General features: G+C 47.4%; 1 protein-coding gene across 1 annotated transcript in view; it reads left to right on the forward strand.

Annotated features, from left to right (window-relative positions):
• KMT2A (lysine methyltransferase 2A) overlaps positions 1-13,218 on the forward strand; it is a 29,294-nt gene extending 16,076 nt beyond the window's left edge. The window contains exons 18-35 of the mRNA XM_018078659.3: positions 203-393; positions 735-841; positions 990-1,127; positions 1,634-1,792; positions 2,080-2,197; positions 2,282-2,360; positions 2,612-2,772; positions 3,421-3,606; positions 4,239-8,550; positions 8,839-8,919; positions 9,439-9,503; positions 9,885-10,055; positions 10,584-10,658; positions 10,916-11,090; positions 11,469-11,576; positions 11,973-12,056; positions 12,447-12,576; positions 12,943-13,218. Coding sequence (XP_017934148.1) covers positions 203-393; positions 735-841; positions 990-1,127; positions 1,634-1,792; positions 2,080-2,197; positions 2,282-2,360; positions 2,612-2,772; positions 3,421-3,606; positions 4,239-8,550; positions 8,839-8,919; positions 9,439-9,503; positions 9,885-10,055; positions 10,584-10,658; positions 10,916-11,090; positions 11,469-11,576; positions 11,973-12,056; positions 12,447-12,576; positions 12,943-13,218 — 6,616 coding nt within the window. The remainder of the gene's footprint in view (positions 1-202; positions 394-734; positions 842-989; positions 1,128-1,633; positions 1,793-2,079; positions 2,198-2,281; positions 2,361-2,611; positions 2,773-3,420; positions 3,607-4,238; positions 8,551-8,838; positions 8,920-9,438; positions 9,504-9,884; positions 10,056-10,583; positions 10,659-10,915; positions 11,091-11,468; positions 11,577-11,972; positions 12,057-12,446; positions 12,577-12,942) is intronic.
• The last annotated feature ends 2,130 nt before the right edge of the window (positions 13,219-15,348 follow it).

Raw genomic sequence — 15,348 nt, forward strand, 5'->3', positions numbered from 1 at the left:
CTGTTACCCTCCAAAGAAACAGACACTCACATCACAAACCTTAAAACATGAGTGGTCACAGCCTTTGTGGGGACCACATGTAGGCTGTAGGTAATTAAATGAGGTATTAGAGGGGGAGAGGTCAGGTAGGCCCTGGTAGCCAGGGCACAAGGTCCTCTGGTGCAGCCGGGTGTGACACTGACCCCTTGCTCCATCTCAGCAGTGGTATGTTGCCAAACGCGGTGCTGCCCCCGTCGCTCGACCATAATTATGCTCAGTGGCAGGAGCGTGAAGAGAACAACCGCACTGAACAGCCCCCTCTGATGAAGAAAATCATTCCAGCTCCAAAACCCAAAGGGCCTGGAGAGCCAGATTCACCAACTCCTCTACATCCTCCTACACCTCCCATCTCTGGTAAGAAAACCAATGGCAGCACTGCCAATCCCAAATCTGAAGCACTTTGGTCCAAAGCTCCTCATAGTAAAGGGAGGGTGGTATTAGTTCTGAATGCAACTGTCTTGAGACCTCTGTGACCTGAAGTCATTCGGAGGCTGTTACACACAAGGTGTTTCTGAGCTAAGCTTGGACGCAGGAATACCTTTGCCCCTGAATGAGGGCTATGTGGAGGCTGATGTGTGCTTTGCTTTCCAAGCTGGCTATTGAAAACTCTTTTACCCTGTTTGCTTACTGACAATCTCTCCAGATGAATTTTTGCCTTCCTAATTTCAAGAATGAACACTGTTCTCTCCTTTAAGGCTCTGACAGAAGCAGAGAGGATAGTCCTGAACTGAACCCACCTCCAGATGTAGAAGACAACAGGCAGTGCGCGTTGTGCCTGAAATACGGTGACGACAGTGCTAATGTGAGTATGTGCCACGTGCCCATTTCCACAGGAGCCCATTTAAGCTGTGCTGTAGGTTTGGTACTGTGGATAGGTGGGGCGGGTTTTATGCATGGTTGTGTTTCATAGAAATTTGAAAAAAAACAAAACATTTCCTTCCGTTCTTTAGGATGCCGGGCGTCTCCTCTATATCGGCCAAAACGAATGGACACATGTGAACTGTGCTTTGTGGTCAGCAGAAGTGTTTGAAGATGATGATGGTTCTCTGAAAAACGTGCATATGGCTGTCATCCGGGGAAAGCAGCTGGTGAGTACAAGCAAAGAGCGTTTCATTAAACTTCACACTGATTTAGAATCACAGAACCAAGACAGGAGCCCAGCTAAAAGATGCCTTGTGTGTGTGTTTGTTCTGCTCTGTCCTTTCTTGCAGTATTTTTTTAACACTATAACAGTACTGAATGAAGGTATTTGAAAAGTTGTTTTATCATTGCTCAGTTCAGAAATATTGTGGAGATAAAGTGAAGCTTGCAAATGTGAGAGTTGGATATGGAGCTGAAGCAGGAAAGTCTGAGGCCTGGAGTCCACAAATGCAAAAGTTCTTCTATATGAGGGATCCTTCTTCCTCTTACCTCCTCCTCCATGTCTCGCTTTTGCGTGTGAGTCACTGTAGTGAAATGGAACGACAATGAAGTGGGAGATCAGGCATTAGTCTAAACTTCTGTCTGTGCCAAAAAAGCAACTGACAACAGTAATGGTGGTCTTGTTTTAGAAGAGATTAAATTTTAACTTTTTTTTTTTTTTTTACTTTTGCAGAGATGTGAGTTCTGCCAGAAGTCAGGCGCCACAGTAGGCTGCTGCCTCACTTCCTGTACCAGTAACTATCATTTCATGTGCTCACGAGCCAAGAACTGTGTCTTTCTGGATGATAAGAAAGTTTACTGCCAGAGGCATCGTGACTTGATCAAAGGAGAGGTGAGATTCTTCTGTCCTGGTCTGCCTCACACTCTGAAGGTGGGGTTAGCCTGTAACTATGAGCACTTTTTAGAAGTTCATGTTGAGTGTGTTCCTCATGAACGAGGGCTGGACTGCAGTGCTCTTCGAAAGATGTCAGTGGTACAACTGGCCTGGGGCAGTTTGGCAAGTGGTGCTGTGTGGCAGTTCAAAAACCAAAAGATCAAACTGAGGATTGAGTAGGACAGGCTGCACAGTGTACATGTGGTGGTTCCTTTAATGAGTAGTTTTGTGGTTTCTTGTTCCAGGTGGTTCCGGAGAATGGGTTTGAAGTTCTTAGGAGAGTTTTTGTGGACTTTGAAGGGATCAGTTTGAGAAGAAAATTTCTTAGTGGCTTGGAACCAGAGAACATCCACATGATGATTGGTATGATCTAGTCTCTGGATACTTGATCCACCTTTGGTGCTGGAATGTGGTTCACAGAATTGTTCTGTTCCTCTCTCTGCTCAGGTTCAATGACAATAGACTGTTTAGGAATTCTGAATGACCTCTCAGACTGTGAAGATAAGTTGTTTCCCATCGGCTATCAGTGAGTATAAACTGTTTCATGATTTGATGTCTTTCAGTATATTTCATGCCAAACCAGAACTGAAATAACATATGGGAAAATTGACTGTAGCTTTCCTACACTGTTGAGGAATCTCTGATTAAGCTAGGTGTGCAGCATGTTTTGCCAGGAGGCCTTTGGCCCATGTAGTTTTGAGAAACTGAAAATTTGAAACAGGAATGAGGTTTACTCAACTGTTGATTAAATTACTTTATGTTTGAATTATCTTCCAGGTGCTCCAGGGTGTACTGGAGCACAACAGATGCCAGGAAGCGCTGTGTGTATACCTGCAAGATCATGGAGTGCCGACCTCCAGTCATAGAACCTGACATTAACAGCACTGTAGAGCACGATGATAACAGAACAATTGCCCATAGCCCAGTTTCCCTTACAGGTAATCTTTTAAGGACTTTATAGAAGTATATTCTCTGTATGGTTTTGCCACAGTGCATCTCTTAAACAGATTTGGACTAGAATCCACTTCAGGCTTCCAAATTATGTTACAGCATCTTAAGACTTTAAGGTCCTGAGTGTACTGCTAACTTTGAAAACTTCAGCCAAACGAACACTGCTGCAGGGATGGTTTCTAGTCTACAGCTTATAGAATTTTCTAGTGATCTAAAACTTCAAACTGTACTTGAAGTGTCAGTGTTGGTCTGTAATATGGGGGTTCAGTACATTGTTGAATAGTCATATTGTGCTGCTTAAGTATTTCCAAATTGTTTTTATGTATCCCAGGGTAAAGCAGTGAAAGATTTTTAAAACATTTATAGTTGTCATTGTCAACATAGAATTCTAAACTCTATAAATACATAGTGGAATTTGATGTGTAAGCTGAGTATTAATGTATTGCTACAAGTATTTGAAAATGTTCTTAGGAGAAGAAACCAGGTATTATCTGATGGCAGATCTTTGACTTTGTGTTCATTTAACAAACACCCTGTTTCTCAAAGTGGAACCTGATAGCAGTATATAGTTTATCAGGTCATAGCTTTTAGAGTTCAGTGATGGCTTATACTGTTGTTTCTCTTTTACACAACAGAAACTCTACCGAAAGACAGCCAAAATACACCTGAAATTGTAAACCCACCATCACCAGATCGTCCCTTGCATTCTCAGACCTCTAGTTCCTGTTACTATCCAGTGGTCTCAAAGGGCCCCAGGATCAGAGCACCAAGTTATCCATCCACACAGAGGTCTCCTGGATCTAGGCCGTTGCCCTCTGCAGGTATTTCTAGTGCTGTTGACTTTGAGGTTTGTTTTGAAAATATTTTTGTTTAGTTTGTGCCTTTTGTTTTGGCTTCCTTCAGAGTGGGGTGTTACGTTCTGTTTCTAAAGAAAGGAGTGAAATGGCAATAGGCTTGAGGAGAGGAAAGTTCTGACAAAACACAGTAGAGATGGCTTGTTGAGAAATGTACAACTGACACAAACATTCCCCTGGGATAAAGAAGCAGCCTTTGACAATATAGTAGTAGTGATCCAGAAGAGCTGTGATAAAAGTTAGGGGCTTAACATCTCAGTCAGTATTTTTCTAGAGAGAGTCAGAAATGTGGTATTGTAATTCAGTTGCTGTTTCTGTGTGAATGACTCATGTTTTGTTTCAAACTGATGTTGAAAATTCCCATCTAAAGTTGAGGTACCAAACCCTGAGATGCAAATTTGTCAGCTCCACGTGGTGAATCCTGGTTGACAGTATTAGGTTTTTAACACTGATCTCAAGTATCATCATTATGTTGGTGCTATTTGGCTGAAAGGTTTTGTTGGGTTTTAATTTCTTGTGTTTTATATGAAGGAATAGGGTGTGCATTGATTGTGAAGGTTTCAGGTCATCTGACAGTCTTTCTTGCCTTCTTTTCTCAGGAAGTCCTACCCCAGTGACCCATGAAATAGTGACAGTAGGGGATCCTTTGCTGTCCTCAGGACTTAAGAGCATTGGTTCTCGGAGACACAGCACCTCTTCTTTGTCACAGCAGCAATCAAAACTCCGAATGGTTTCCCCTGCACGAGCTGGGAACACTTACTCCAGGCATGGTGTGTCTTCAGTTTCCAGCCTGGGGGCCTCTTCAGAACATGAACTGACCGTCAGAAGTACCGACCGCTTTGTGGGGTCGGTGAACACGGGTCCTCCTAGTGCTCCAGTTCAAAGTTGCTCTACCAGTTCAGGCTCCCAGAAAACAGCACCTTCAACTGGAAGTAAAACTTACCAGCTGGATGCATCTCCATCCACAGAAGGGAAACATTCCAGCAGTTCAGATTTGATAGCCAAAGGTGCGCCTTCTAAGGGAGAGAAAATGAAAGCGGTGACCTCAAAGGACCCAGATTATTCAGCTCATACTTTTGTCCCTGGAGGAAGCTCCAAAGTGTCCACTCAACCAACCAGTTCATCAGGCACAGAAGCGAATGTTAAAATAGGAACCTTTCAAGAGTGTTCAGGATCATTTTCTTCCAAAGAAGCAATAGCCTTTCCACCTTTGCATCAGAGAGGCCCAAGGAAAGACAGAGATCAGCATGTGGAACCTGTACAGCCAGAGAAAACAACTGTGGCTGATGAGACGGATGCAAAGACCTTGAAGTCTGCTGGAGTAAACAGCAGATCTCCTGCAGCAAGTGAGCAAGTAGTTTCTGCCCCCAGAGAGAGGCGTCAGAAGGGTAAAAAGTTAATGAAAGACAGTTTTAAAGAGAAGCATTCTCTGAAATCTCTTACAGAGTCAAGTCAAGCAGTAGGCAGTGATGAAGGAAACCTGAAACCAGAATTTGGCCATCAGGGCTTGGCAACTGAACAAATTAGCCAGAGGTTATGTAATAATATTCCTGCTGAAAAAGCTGGTGAGAAGTCTCCACCTTCACAAGGGCCATCTAAAGGGTCATCAGTGCAGGTTGAAACAGCCCCTAAGGAATCGCAGGCACCCAGAAAACGCACCGTTAAAGTCACTCTGACTCCTCTCAAGATGGAAAGTGAAAACCAGTCTAAAAATGCACAGCAGGAAAGTGATGCCGAAACTCAGTCTGCTGGGGCAGACCTGGCTGCTCTGGCTGAGCCCTCCTTGGCTTCGGAAAGCCCAGAAGAGAACCCCGTAGTTCAGGGAAGCCCAAATGAAGCGCCAGCACAGGAATCTCAAAATAACACATATGAAAATTTGCCCATTCAAGATAACAACTTGATGCTCCAGGATGGTGCTAAAGCTCAAGAAGAAGGCTCATACAAGCGGAGGTATCCACGGAGAAGTGCTCGGGCCAGATCCAATATGTTCTTTGGACTGACTCCTCTGTATGGTGTGAGGTCCTATGGAGAGGAAGACATTCCCTTCTACAGTAACTCAACTGGCAAGAAGCGAGGGAAGCGTTCTGCAGAAGGACAAGTGGATGGCGCAGATGACTTGAGCACATCAGATGAAGATGACTTATACTACTATAATTTCACAAGGACGGTGGTTTCCTCGAACACGGAGGAGAGGCTTGGATCCCATAGTTTATTCAGGGAGGAGGAGCAGTGCGATCTTCCAAAAATCTCACAGCTAGACGGTGTGGATGATGGAACTGAAAGTGATACAAGTGTCACAGCAACAACCAGAAAAGTCAGCCAGGTAACTAAAAGGAGTGGCAAAGAAAATGGGACAGAGAACTTAAAGATGGATAGAACTGAAGAAGCTGGAGAGAAAGTACAAGTCACCAAGAGCTCCACTGTCCACAAAACTGACCCCAAGATTGATAACTGCCACCCTGTGAGCAGGGTTAAAGCGCAGGGTCAGGACTCACTGGAGGTGCAGCTGAGTTCGTTGGAAACAGGCCGCAGGACTCACGCAAGCACACCTTCCGACAAGAACTTACTGGACACTTTCAACACAGAACTTCTGAAGTCCGACTCTGACAATAACAACAGCGATGACTGTGGGAACATCCTCCCTTCTGATATCATGGACTTTGTACTGAAGAACACACCATCTATGCAGGCATTGGGAGAAAGTCCAGAGTCCTCATCATCAGAACTCCTGACGCTTGGAGAAGGTTTAGGTCTTGACAGCAACCGTGGCAAGGATATGGGTTTGTTTGAGGTGTTCTCCCAGCAGCTGCCCACTGCTGAGCCTGTGGACAGCAGCGTCTCTTCCTCTATATCAGCAGAGGAGCAGTTTGAATTGCCACTGGAGCTTCCTTCTGATCTCTCTGTTCTGACCACTCGCAGCCCTACGGTGCCCAGCCAAAATCACAACAGGCTCGCTGTCATCTCGGAGTCTTCTCTTTCCTCTTCGGGAGAGAGGTCAATGCTTGCCTTGCCTTCCACAGAGTCTGGGGAAAAGAGAGTGACAGTTACAGAAAAATCTGCCTCGGGGGAAGGCGATGCAGCTCTCCTGAGTCCAGGGGTAGACCCAAGCCCTGAAGGACACATGACTCCCGATCACTTCATCCAGGGTCACATAGATGCAGAGCATATAACCAGCCCACCCTGTGGCCCCGTCGAGCAAGGGCACGGCAGCAACCAGGATTTAACAAGAAACAGCGGGACTCCGGGTATCCAGGTGCCGGTGTCACCCACCGTTCCCCTTCAGAGCCAGAAGTACGTGCCAAACTCCACAGACAGTCCTGGCCCTTCACAGATCTCCAACGCTGCGGTGCAGACAACGCCACCCCACCTCAAGCCGCCCGCAGAAAAACTTCTGGTAGTCAATCAAAACATGCAGCCCCTGTATGTCCTCCAGACTCTACCCAACGGTGTCACCCAAAAGATACAGTTGACACCTTCTGTTAGTTCTGCACAGAGCGTGATGGAGAGCAATGCTTCGGTGCTGGGGCCCATGGGGAGTGGGCTCACGCTGACCACAGGATTAAATCCAAGCTTGCCTTCATCTCAGTCGTTATTCCCTCCCACAAGCAAGGGTCTGCTGCCCATGTCCCATCACCAGCATATACATCCCTTCTCCACAGCTGCTCAGACTGGCTTCCCACCCAACATCAGCAGTCCTTCGCCAGGTCTTCTAATTGGGGTGCAGCCACCTCCCGATCCTCAGCTCTTAGTGTCCGAAGCTAGTCAGAGGACAGACCTTGGTACCACTGCTTCTACACCAGCTGCTGCCCTAGGCAAGAAACGGCCCATATCTCGTCTGCAGTCACGGAAGAACAAGAAGCTGGCTCCCTCCGGAACTGCTTCTGCTATAGCTCCTCCTGACATGGTCTCTAATATGACTTTAATTAATTTTGCTCCTTCCCAAATTTCCAACCACCCACTGGATTTGGGAACCATTGCGAATTCAACATCCCAGAGAACTGTCCCCAATATTATCAAAAGGTCCAAGTCTGGTGTCATGTATTTTGAGCAAACATCTTTGCTCCCACAAGGTGGGACCACTACTGCAGTCAGCACGTCTCCCAGCGTTATTGGTCCAGATGCTAGTCACCTCCCAGCAGGGCCTGTATCGGGCCTAACATCGAGTTCCTCAGTGCTGAACGTTGTATCCATGCAGGCCACAGCAGCCCCTACTACTGGTGGGTCAGTTCCCAGTCATGTTCTGGGACAAAGTTCTGTAACATTAACAAGCCCTGGATTATTAGGGGACCTTGGTTCGATAAGCAACCTCCTGATCAAAGCTAGTCAGCAAAGCCTTGGTCTTCAGGAGCAGCACATGACTTTACCACCAAGTTCTGGGATGTTTTCACAACTGGGAGCATCTCAGACTCCATCTACGGCAGCCATGACAGCTGCATCAAGCATTTGTGTTCTGCCTTCAGCACAGACAATGGGCATGACAGTTGCTCCGTCATCTGCTGACCCAGAAGGCTCGTACCAGCTTCAGCACATGACACAGCTCTTAGCCAGCAAAACTGGGGTTGCTTCCTCCCAGCTGGACCTTAGCACAGCTTCGGCAACAACGCAGCTGTCGAGCTTTCCACACCTGGTTGATGCTCCAAACAACACTGGACTCGAACAAAGCAAGGCTTCCTCGTCAGTGATGCATGCCAGCTCAGCATCTCCGGGAGGCTCCCCATCACCTGGTCAGCAGTCTGCAAGTAGCTCCGTGCTGGGTCCCACAAAAATGAAGCCAAAAATCAAACGCATCCAGCCACTGTTAGACAAAGGGAATGGAAAGAAGCACAAAACTGCTCACGCGTGGGCTGGTTCTTCTGAAGTTCACGCTCCCGACAGAGGGGCTGTTGCTGTACCACAGGTCTTGGCTACAGGGTAAGAGGAGAGTTTGGTTTTGCTCATCCCTGAGTTTTTTTAACAATATGAGAAAGAATCTCACACTAGTTCCTCCAGCAAATTCTTCAAGTGAAGGCAAATTGTGAAGTGCAAACTTTGATTCTGATGTGGTGCTAGAAGTGTGATCTGGTTCCTCATATCACAGGAGCAGCTGTTACTACTTGTGTAGTTCTGTGGAACTGGTGGATCTGTTCCTGCTTTCCAGTCTTGTTTAGAGCACACATGGCTTGGCAGGTATTTTGAATGTTCCAAATCTTTTTCTTCCAGGACTCCTGCTATGAAGGCAGATGCGCAGGATGCAGCAAGCGTAGATCAGCCATCGCAGAAGCCATGTGGGCAGTCTGCAGGGTAAGGGATGAACAGACCTTTCTGTGGGATTCTGCTCACTTGAGCTGAAGGACATTTGTACAGAGAATGCGGGAAGTCTGGCTTTCCTAGTTGAAATGTCTGAGGAGCTTTCAGTGGGGAGCACACTGTCATGTTTAGTTGCAATATGGAACCATTTTGCATTAAGCTGTGTGTAACTCTGGGAAGCTCAGAGCTTGCTGAGGAGACGCTCGTGCAGCGATTCCTGATCGTGTGTTAGCACACACCTTATTCCTGAGTGGGGCTGACACAGAGCAGATCATAGCCTGTGTGAAATTAGGCTGCTGCCCACAGACCAATAGAGGCTGCAGACAGAAATGCTACTGAGTAGAATCTTTTTGTTTGTTCATTTCCAATTGAACTGGTGTCAGAATATTCGACCTGGAAGAAGGTTCTTTCTGTCTAGTTCTCAAGATTTCATAGACTACTGCTCAGGATTGGTGAGGAAATGAGGCTGGTTGTTGACTGTTTTTCTCCATGTTCTCTTCTTTCCCTCCCAAGGCAAATGACAGTGCTCCCAGAGTCTCAATCAACACAGAACTCAGTAAATGAGCAAGAAAATGCAGGTACATCACTTCTTCAAACACACCAAGTCTTGGGGTTCTCCAGGACCAGGAAAGTGGTGTTTGAAGTTTTGATTTTTATGTGTCTTGTTCTCTCAAGGAAAGGCTCAGAGATATAACTTGTGTTATTCTTGCTATGAAGGGAGGAAAGGTTTGTTTGCTATTAATAGGTCTTGGACAAATAGTTTTGTCTCTATTTTTGGTTTGTGAGAATTTCAGCATTTGAGATTTCACACTCTTATTTTGACACTCTAGAATTTTTTCTTGATTGGATGTACTGGTAAAAAGGCAAGTCAGTAAGGCATTTTCAGTTGTGGAACAACAGGTGGAAAAAGCATCATTATTTCCAGTTCCCATCTTCATGCTGGCTCCTGTCTTTTCTAGGCTCAAAAGCTCTCGAGGAAGAAGAGAGCACTTTCAGCTCCCCTCTTATGTTTTGGCTTCAGCAAGAACAAAAGAGGAAAGAGTGTCTTGGTGAGAAGAAACCAAAAAAAGGTTTAGTTTTTGAGATCTCTAGTGATGATGGTTTTCAGATCTGCGCAGAAAGCATTGAAGGTGAGAACCATGCAGTGTTGGTTGTACTGATTTTAGCTGTCCTTACTAGAAGTAAAACTGTGACTTTTGAGGGTCCCCTACTTGCTTTTTTATAGATTAAAAAAAAGAGAAATCTCTTGGTTTACAACCCTAGAACAAGCTTTGTTCCTGACCATGTCTGGATTCTATTTGTTTTTCTTTTTTTTTCAATGGAATATATTCAGTGAAATGTATGTTGCTGTCTCATTTTGTTTTATCAATTGACCAATGGTATTCAACCTTAGTTTGTCAAGAAATAGGTAGTGTGGATCACACAACGGAGTATTGGGTATCCAGACTTTTCCTCCAGACCAGTTGTAGTATACCCTGCCTTCCCTTTATGCCAAAGTGAATTTTGGAGAGGATGGAGAAGCAATTAAGATCCGAGGGTCTTAATTCATGCCCCGTGGAAGGTTGAAAACTTCATATTCTCCAATTAGTTTATTTAAATATGAGCACCCTGGTGCTCGAATACTCGGTCACTGTTTGTCATCTGTTTGTGTGGTGCAGATGCCTGGAAGTCACTGACTGACAAGGTCCAGGAGGCCCGTTCGAATGCCCGCCTGAAGCAGCTGTCCTTTGCAGGTAACACCCTGCCCAGACAAACAGATGTCTCTGTGAGCATCTTGAGGTCTTAAGAGTTTCAATTCAGCTGCCACCTGATTTATGGAGGATAATTTCTTCCCAGTGGAAGGATTGGAAACTCTAACGTGGAATGCAGTAGCTAATGCAGTGCTGCTGTGACAGCTGTGCAGTGCCCCTGCTGTCTGTGACAAGCTGCTGTATCTTCCTGCTCCAAATCTGCACTGACAGTGTTTGTTGTGCTCTATTTCTTATTCCAGGTGTGAATGGTTTGAGGATGCTGGGGATTATCCATGATACTGTCGTGTTCCTGATTGAGCAACTGTACGGAGCAAAGCACTGCCACAACTACAAGTTCAGATTTCACAAGCCAGAGGAGGCCAATGAACCTCCTCTGAACCCACATGGCTCTGCTCGGGCCGAAGTCCACCTGAGGCAAGTGTGAGTTTTGTTGACGTTGGGGTTAAGGGCCCGTTGGCTCAATAACTAATGCCATGGCAGGGCAGGAGCAACAAAGCTCCACAGCTCTAAAGCTCTTGGTTAAATGTTACCAACTGGCACATGAAAATCAATTATTTGGCATCTTTGCAGTCTGCACATTTTCTTGTGCCACTTTGTGGCCTGTTGCTTGGTTTAACAATGCTTTCCTGGCTGGAGCTGTTCTTGGGCTATGCCTTACCCAGATGCACAGGGGCTTTAAGAGAGGACAGAGTGGGGAAGGTGTGAGACAGCAAACATGTCAGACTGTTGTGGCAACCACATGTTTATTTTCAGTCAGTATAACAAACTCCCTTTGGTCTCTTTAAATTGCAGGAAATCTGCATTTGATATGTTTAATTTCTTGGCTTCTAAACACCGACAGCCTCCAGAATACAACCCAAATGATGAGGAAGAGGAAGAAGTGCAGCTGAAATCGGCCCGGTATGCAGCAGGGTTTAAAGGTTCAAAGGGGAAAATAATGCTGTGGTGTTAAAGTGAGCAGATGGGGTTTAGTTATGCGTTGTGTGCTTTGATGGACGTTTAAACCTTGAAAGCTGCCAAGAACTACCAGACATAGAGGTGACTCCTTCAATAGCAAGAGAGGTGACAGCTGAAAGTGACCATCAGACCACTCTGCCTTTGAATGTTTCTTTTCCTTGTAAAACAACGTGATGAGAATTTTGGGAGGAAATTATCTTTTACATATATATGAAAACACAGCATTTATTTTGACTGTGTTCTCTGTGGGCTGCAGTGTCACAGTGTCTGAATTAATCCGTCTTGGAAAGTGCCTCAGATAATATGTGGTTGTCACTTAGCAGCGCCTCTTTGTTCTAGGAGGGCAACCAGTATGGATCTGCCAATGCCCATGCGCTTCCGGCACTTGAAGAAGACCTCCAAGGAGGCAGTTGGTGTCTACAGGTACAGTTTTGCTTTGGTACTGCTGCCTCTGGGATAGGAGACAGTGGAAACTGAAAACTTCCTGCAAAGCCAGACTGCAAAATGCAGGGAAAAAAGCAGGCTTGGGCTTTTTACCTCCTCCTTCTCCCTACCCAAGTTATGTATTTAAAAAGTAATCCTCAGGACAAACCACTTGCTCCATGCTGGCTTACTTTGGCAATAGCTGAGGTATGTGCTCAGATGTGGGCAAAGAGACCTAGTGTTGTTCTTGTTAGTGTTCTGTTAGAGAAGGGTAACAGTACCACGGTGGTCCTTGTCATGAATAACTCATTTTCTGCAGCCTTTGCAATCTGATGTTCCTGAGCTTTGCTTGTCTCATTTGAAATACTCACTTTTCTTGTTGCATTTTAGGTCTCCCATCCATGGCCGGGGTCTGTTCTGCAAAAGGAACATCGATGCAGGTGAGATGGTGATCGAATATTCAGGCAATGTCATTCGCTCCATCCTCACTGACAAACGAGAGAAATACTACGACAGTAAGGTGAGTTTTGGGCTTTTGTAGACCTTCTTAAAGAATTTGGGAGAACTAGAAAGTGGCTGTGAAGGTAGGACAGGCCTATATGAAAACTGTGTTTGGAACATCACAGATTGGGTTTACAGACTACCTGGGATATTTCCATTCTTGCTGGAGCTTTAGAGGCACTTCTGATTCTCTCCTGTGGGCTGGGCGGGGTCTCGGGCCAGTCTCAGTGAGTGCGGGAATGAAATGATTCAGGTGGGAGCCCACGGGGCCCAGTGGAGAGAGGCTGCAGACACACACACAGGCTCAGCTTCGGAGCTGGGCTGTCTGCTGGGGTGGCTGTGCCTGCCCTGCCCGCGCTGACCCTTCTCTGTCCTCCCCGTGCAGGGCATCGGGTGCTACATGTTCCGCATTGACGACTCTGAAGTGGTGGATGCCACCATGCACGGCAACGCGGCCCGCTTCATCAACCACTCCTGTGAGCCCAACTGCTACTCCCGGGTCATCAACATCGATGGCCAGAAACACATTGTCATCTTCGCCATGCGCAAAATCTACCGAGGGGAAGAGCTCACCTACGACTACAAGTTCCCCATTGAAGACGCCAGCAACAAACTGCCCTGTAACTGCGGCGCCAAGAAGTGCAGGAAGTTTTTAAACTAGAACTTCCATCAGCTGCAAGTGAGCCCTGGAGGGCCTGGGGCGAACCAAAGCTTCGAGTGAGCCCCTCTCCAGCTGCTTGGACAGGATGGAGAGGCTGGAAGCAGGAGTGAAGATGGGCTGGGCTCAGGGACCTGACTGGCGGCTGTGTTTGTCCGAGTCCACATCTTCATGTCTCGCATGTGCACACTCACCCTTGTGAGAGACACGGGGCGGCTGGAGAAGATCCTCAGCGTGGTTATGTTTTTGCTATTCTCATTTCCCCCTGCCCCCATATTTGTTTCTCAGCATGGGGCTAATGAGTGGGAGAGGGGAGGGGAGGTCAGCCCAGCAGGCGCAGGGCAGCAGCCGTGGGTCCTGTCCCTTTTTATGTCCTGGCTCAGAGCTCTCCTCTGAGGGCTGAGTCAGCGGTTGGGTAGCACAGAGTTTGAGTGAGCTTTTCTCCTGGGAAGAGGGGCTGTGTCTTGCCAACAGTTCTCCCCCTGGGGACTGCGTGTCTGCAAAACACTATCTGTGAGCAGGAGGCTGCCCTGCCTGCGCAGGGCTCTGCGGCACAGCGGGCTGGCTCAGCTGCCTTCACAAGGAGAGCAGAACAGAGCAGCCCCCAACTAGACAGAAGGGAGTTTGGCTGGCACTTTGCTCTGAAATCCCTGCCTGAGAGCAGGGGAACTCCTGGCATTCTTTGGCAGAGAGGGCTTGTGCCAACAGTTGGGGTGCTGTAAATCTTTGCCAGCAAAGGCTCCCACTTCAACACTTCCCTCCCTGGTTGTGTGGGAGGGAAGTGCTCCTCTCTGGATCTTGTCTCCAGCAGCTGGCATCCTCCTCTGCTCAGCAAGCTCCTGGCATTGCCAGCCAGCAGTGTCTTGGTCACCATGGAGCTGGTCCAAGGGATTGGACAGAAGTCTTTAAGGAGAGAGGGGTGGTGTAAGGTGGCCCTGGACTCAGCCACACACCACTGTAGGGCAGGAGCTAGGAAGGAATGGTGTGGGGGCACCTGCTCTGCTCTGCCATGCCACACTGTCCCAGGGCCAGGGGGGCAGGCAGAGGAGTGACCCTGGGCACGTGCCTGTCGTGGTTTGTGGTCTGGGTGTAGTCACGTGTTCCACGAAAGGCACGGGAGGGGCACCAAAATGGAGCCAAAGTTCTCTGCAAAGACAAGGCCAAGCACCAGCCAGCCTTGTCCGTACAGCATCCCAAAACCCATAGGAAACATGTGAGGTGGTGGCTCAGGAACCAAGCGGGGTCTGGATGAGTCTAGGGACACCACCATCCTGGTTGGAGCGGCGTGAGCCCTCCTCCCCACGGGGTCTGCCCTGCGCCTGAGAGCAAAACCTGAGAGAGAAGTGAGAGCCCCTGACAGCGACGACATTGGATTCTGCTCTGTTCTGTTTACAGTTTAGTATTTAAGGTTTTATAAATGTAAATATATTTTGTATATTTTTCTATGAGAAGCACTTCATAGGGGAAAGCACTTATGACGAGGCTTTTTAAACAGTGGTATTATCCTAATTTAAGAGAATCTCTTTTTAATGATTTTTTTATTTTCATAGGACGGTTCTAGGAAATACCTGGCTGGACACAGTCTGAGCCTTTCTCCAGAGGGGGGGTTGCTTTTGTTTTGTTTTCTACTCTTGTTCTGCCTTTTTGACTTCAGTAACTGTCTCCAGGAGGGTTGGCTGGACCTTAAACTGTACTTGCCTGTAAGGATGGGGGCAGGAGGGAGAGCTGCCCAGCGTGGGAGGAGTTTGGCTCTGTAGGAGGACAGTCTGTGCCCCGGGCAGGAGGCGACTCCGCCTTGCTGTGCACTAGCGGAGGGTTTAAAAAAAAGAAAAAGCGAGACCCAATGAGAGACCTGACCCTCGATGCCTCTTTTCTGGGATGAAAGAGGCCGGTCTGGGGCACGTGCCTCCTCCTTCAGTCTCTCCCTCAAAGGCAGATGGGTTTTTCCACAGAGAGGGGAAAGCAGAGAGTGCTCTCGCTTTCCTGAGCTGTCCCTGTGGGGTAGGTCAGCGGCCGTTCCAGGAGCCGGTGGGTCCGAGGGCTGCTCTGAACCGGCACCGGCAGTTGGCGGGGAAGGGACCAGGAACAGCTGCTGACTCCCCAGGTCTCTCAGAGGGGCACCCTGAATCTGCA

Source organism: Manacus vitellinus, unplaced genomic scaffold (genome assembly GCF_001715985.3).
Source record: "Manacus vitellinus isolate BGI_N305 unplaced genomic scaffold, ASM171598v3 scaffold_41_pilon, whole genome shotgun sequence".
In the NCBI taxonomy this organism is placed as follows: Eukaryota; Metazoa; Chordata; class Aves; order Passeriformes; family Pipridae; genus Manacus; species Manacus vitellinus.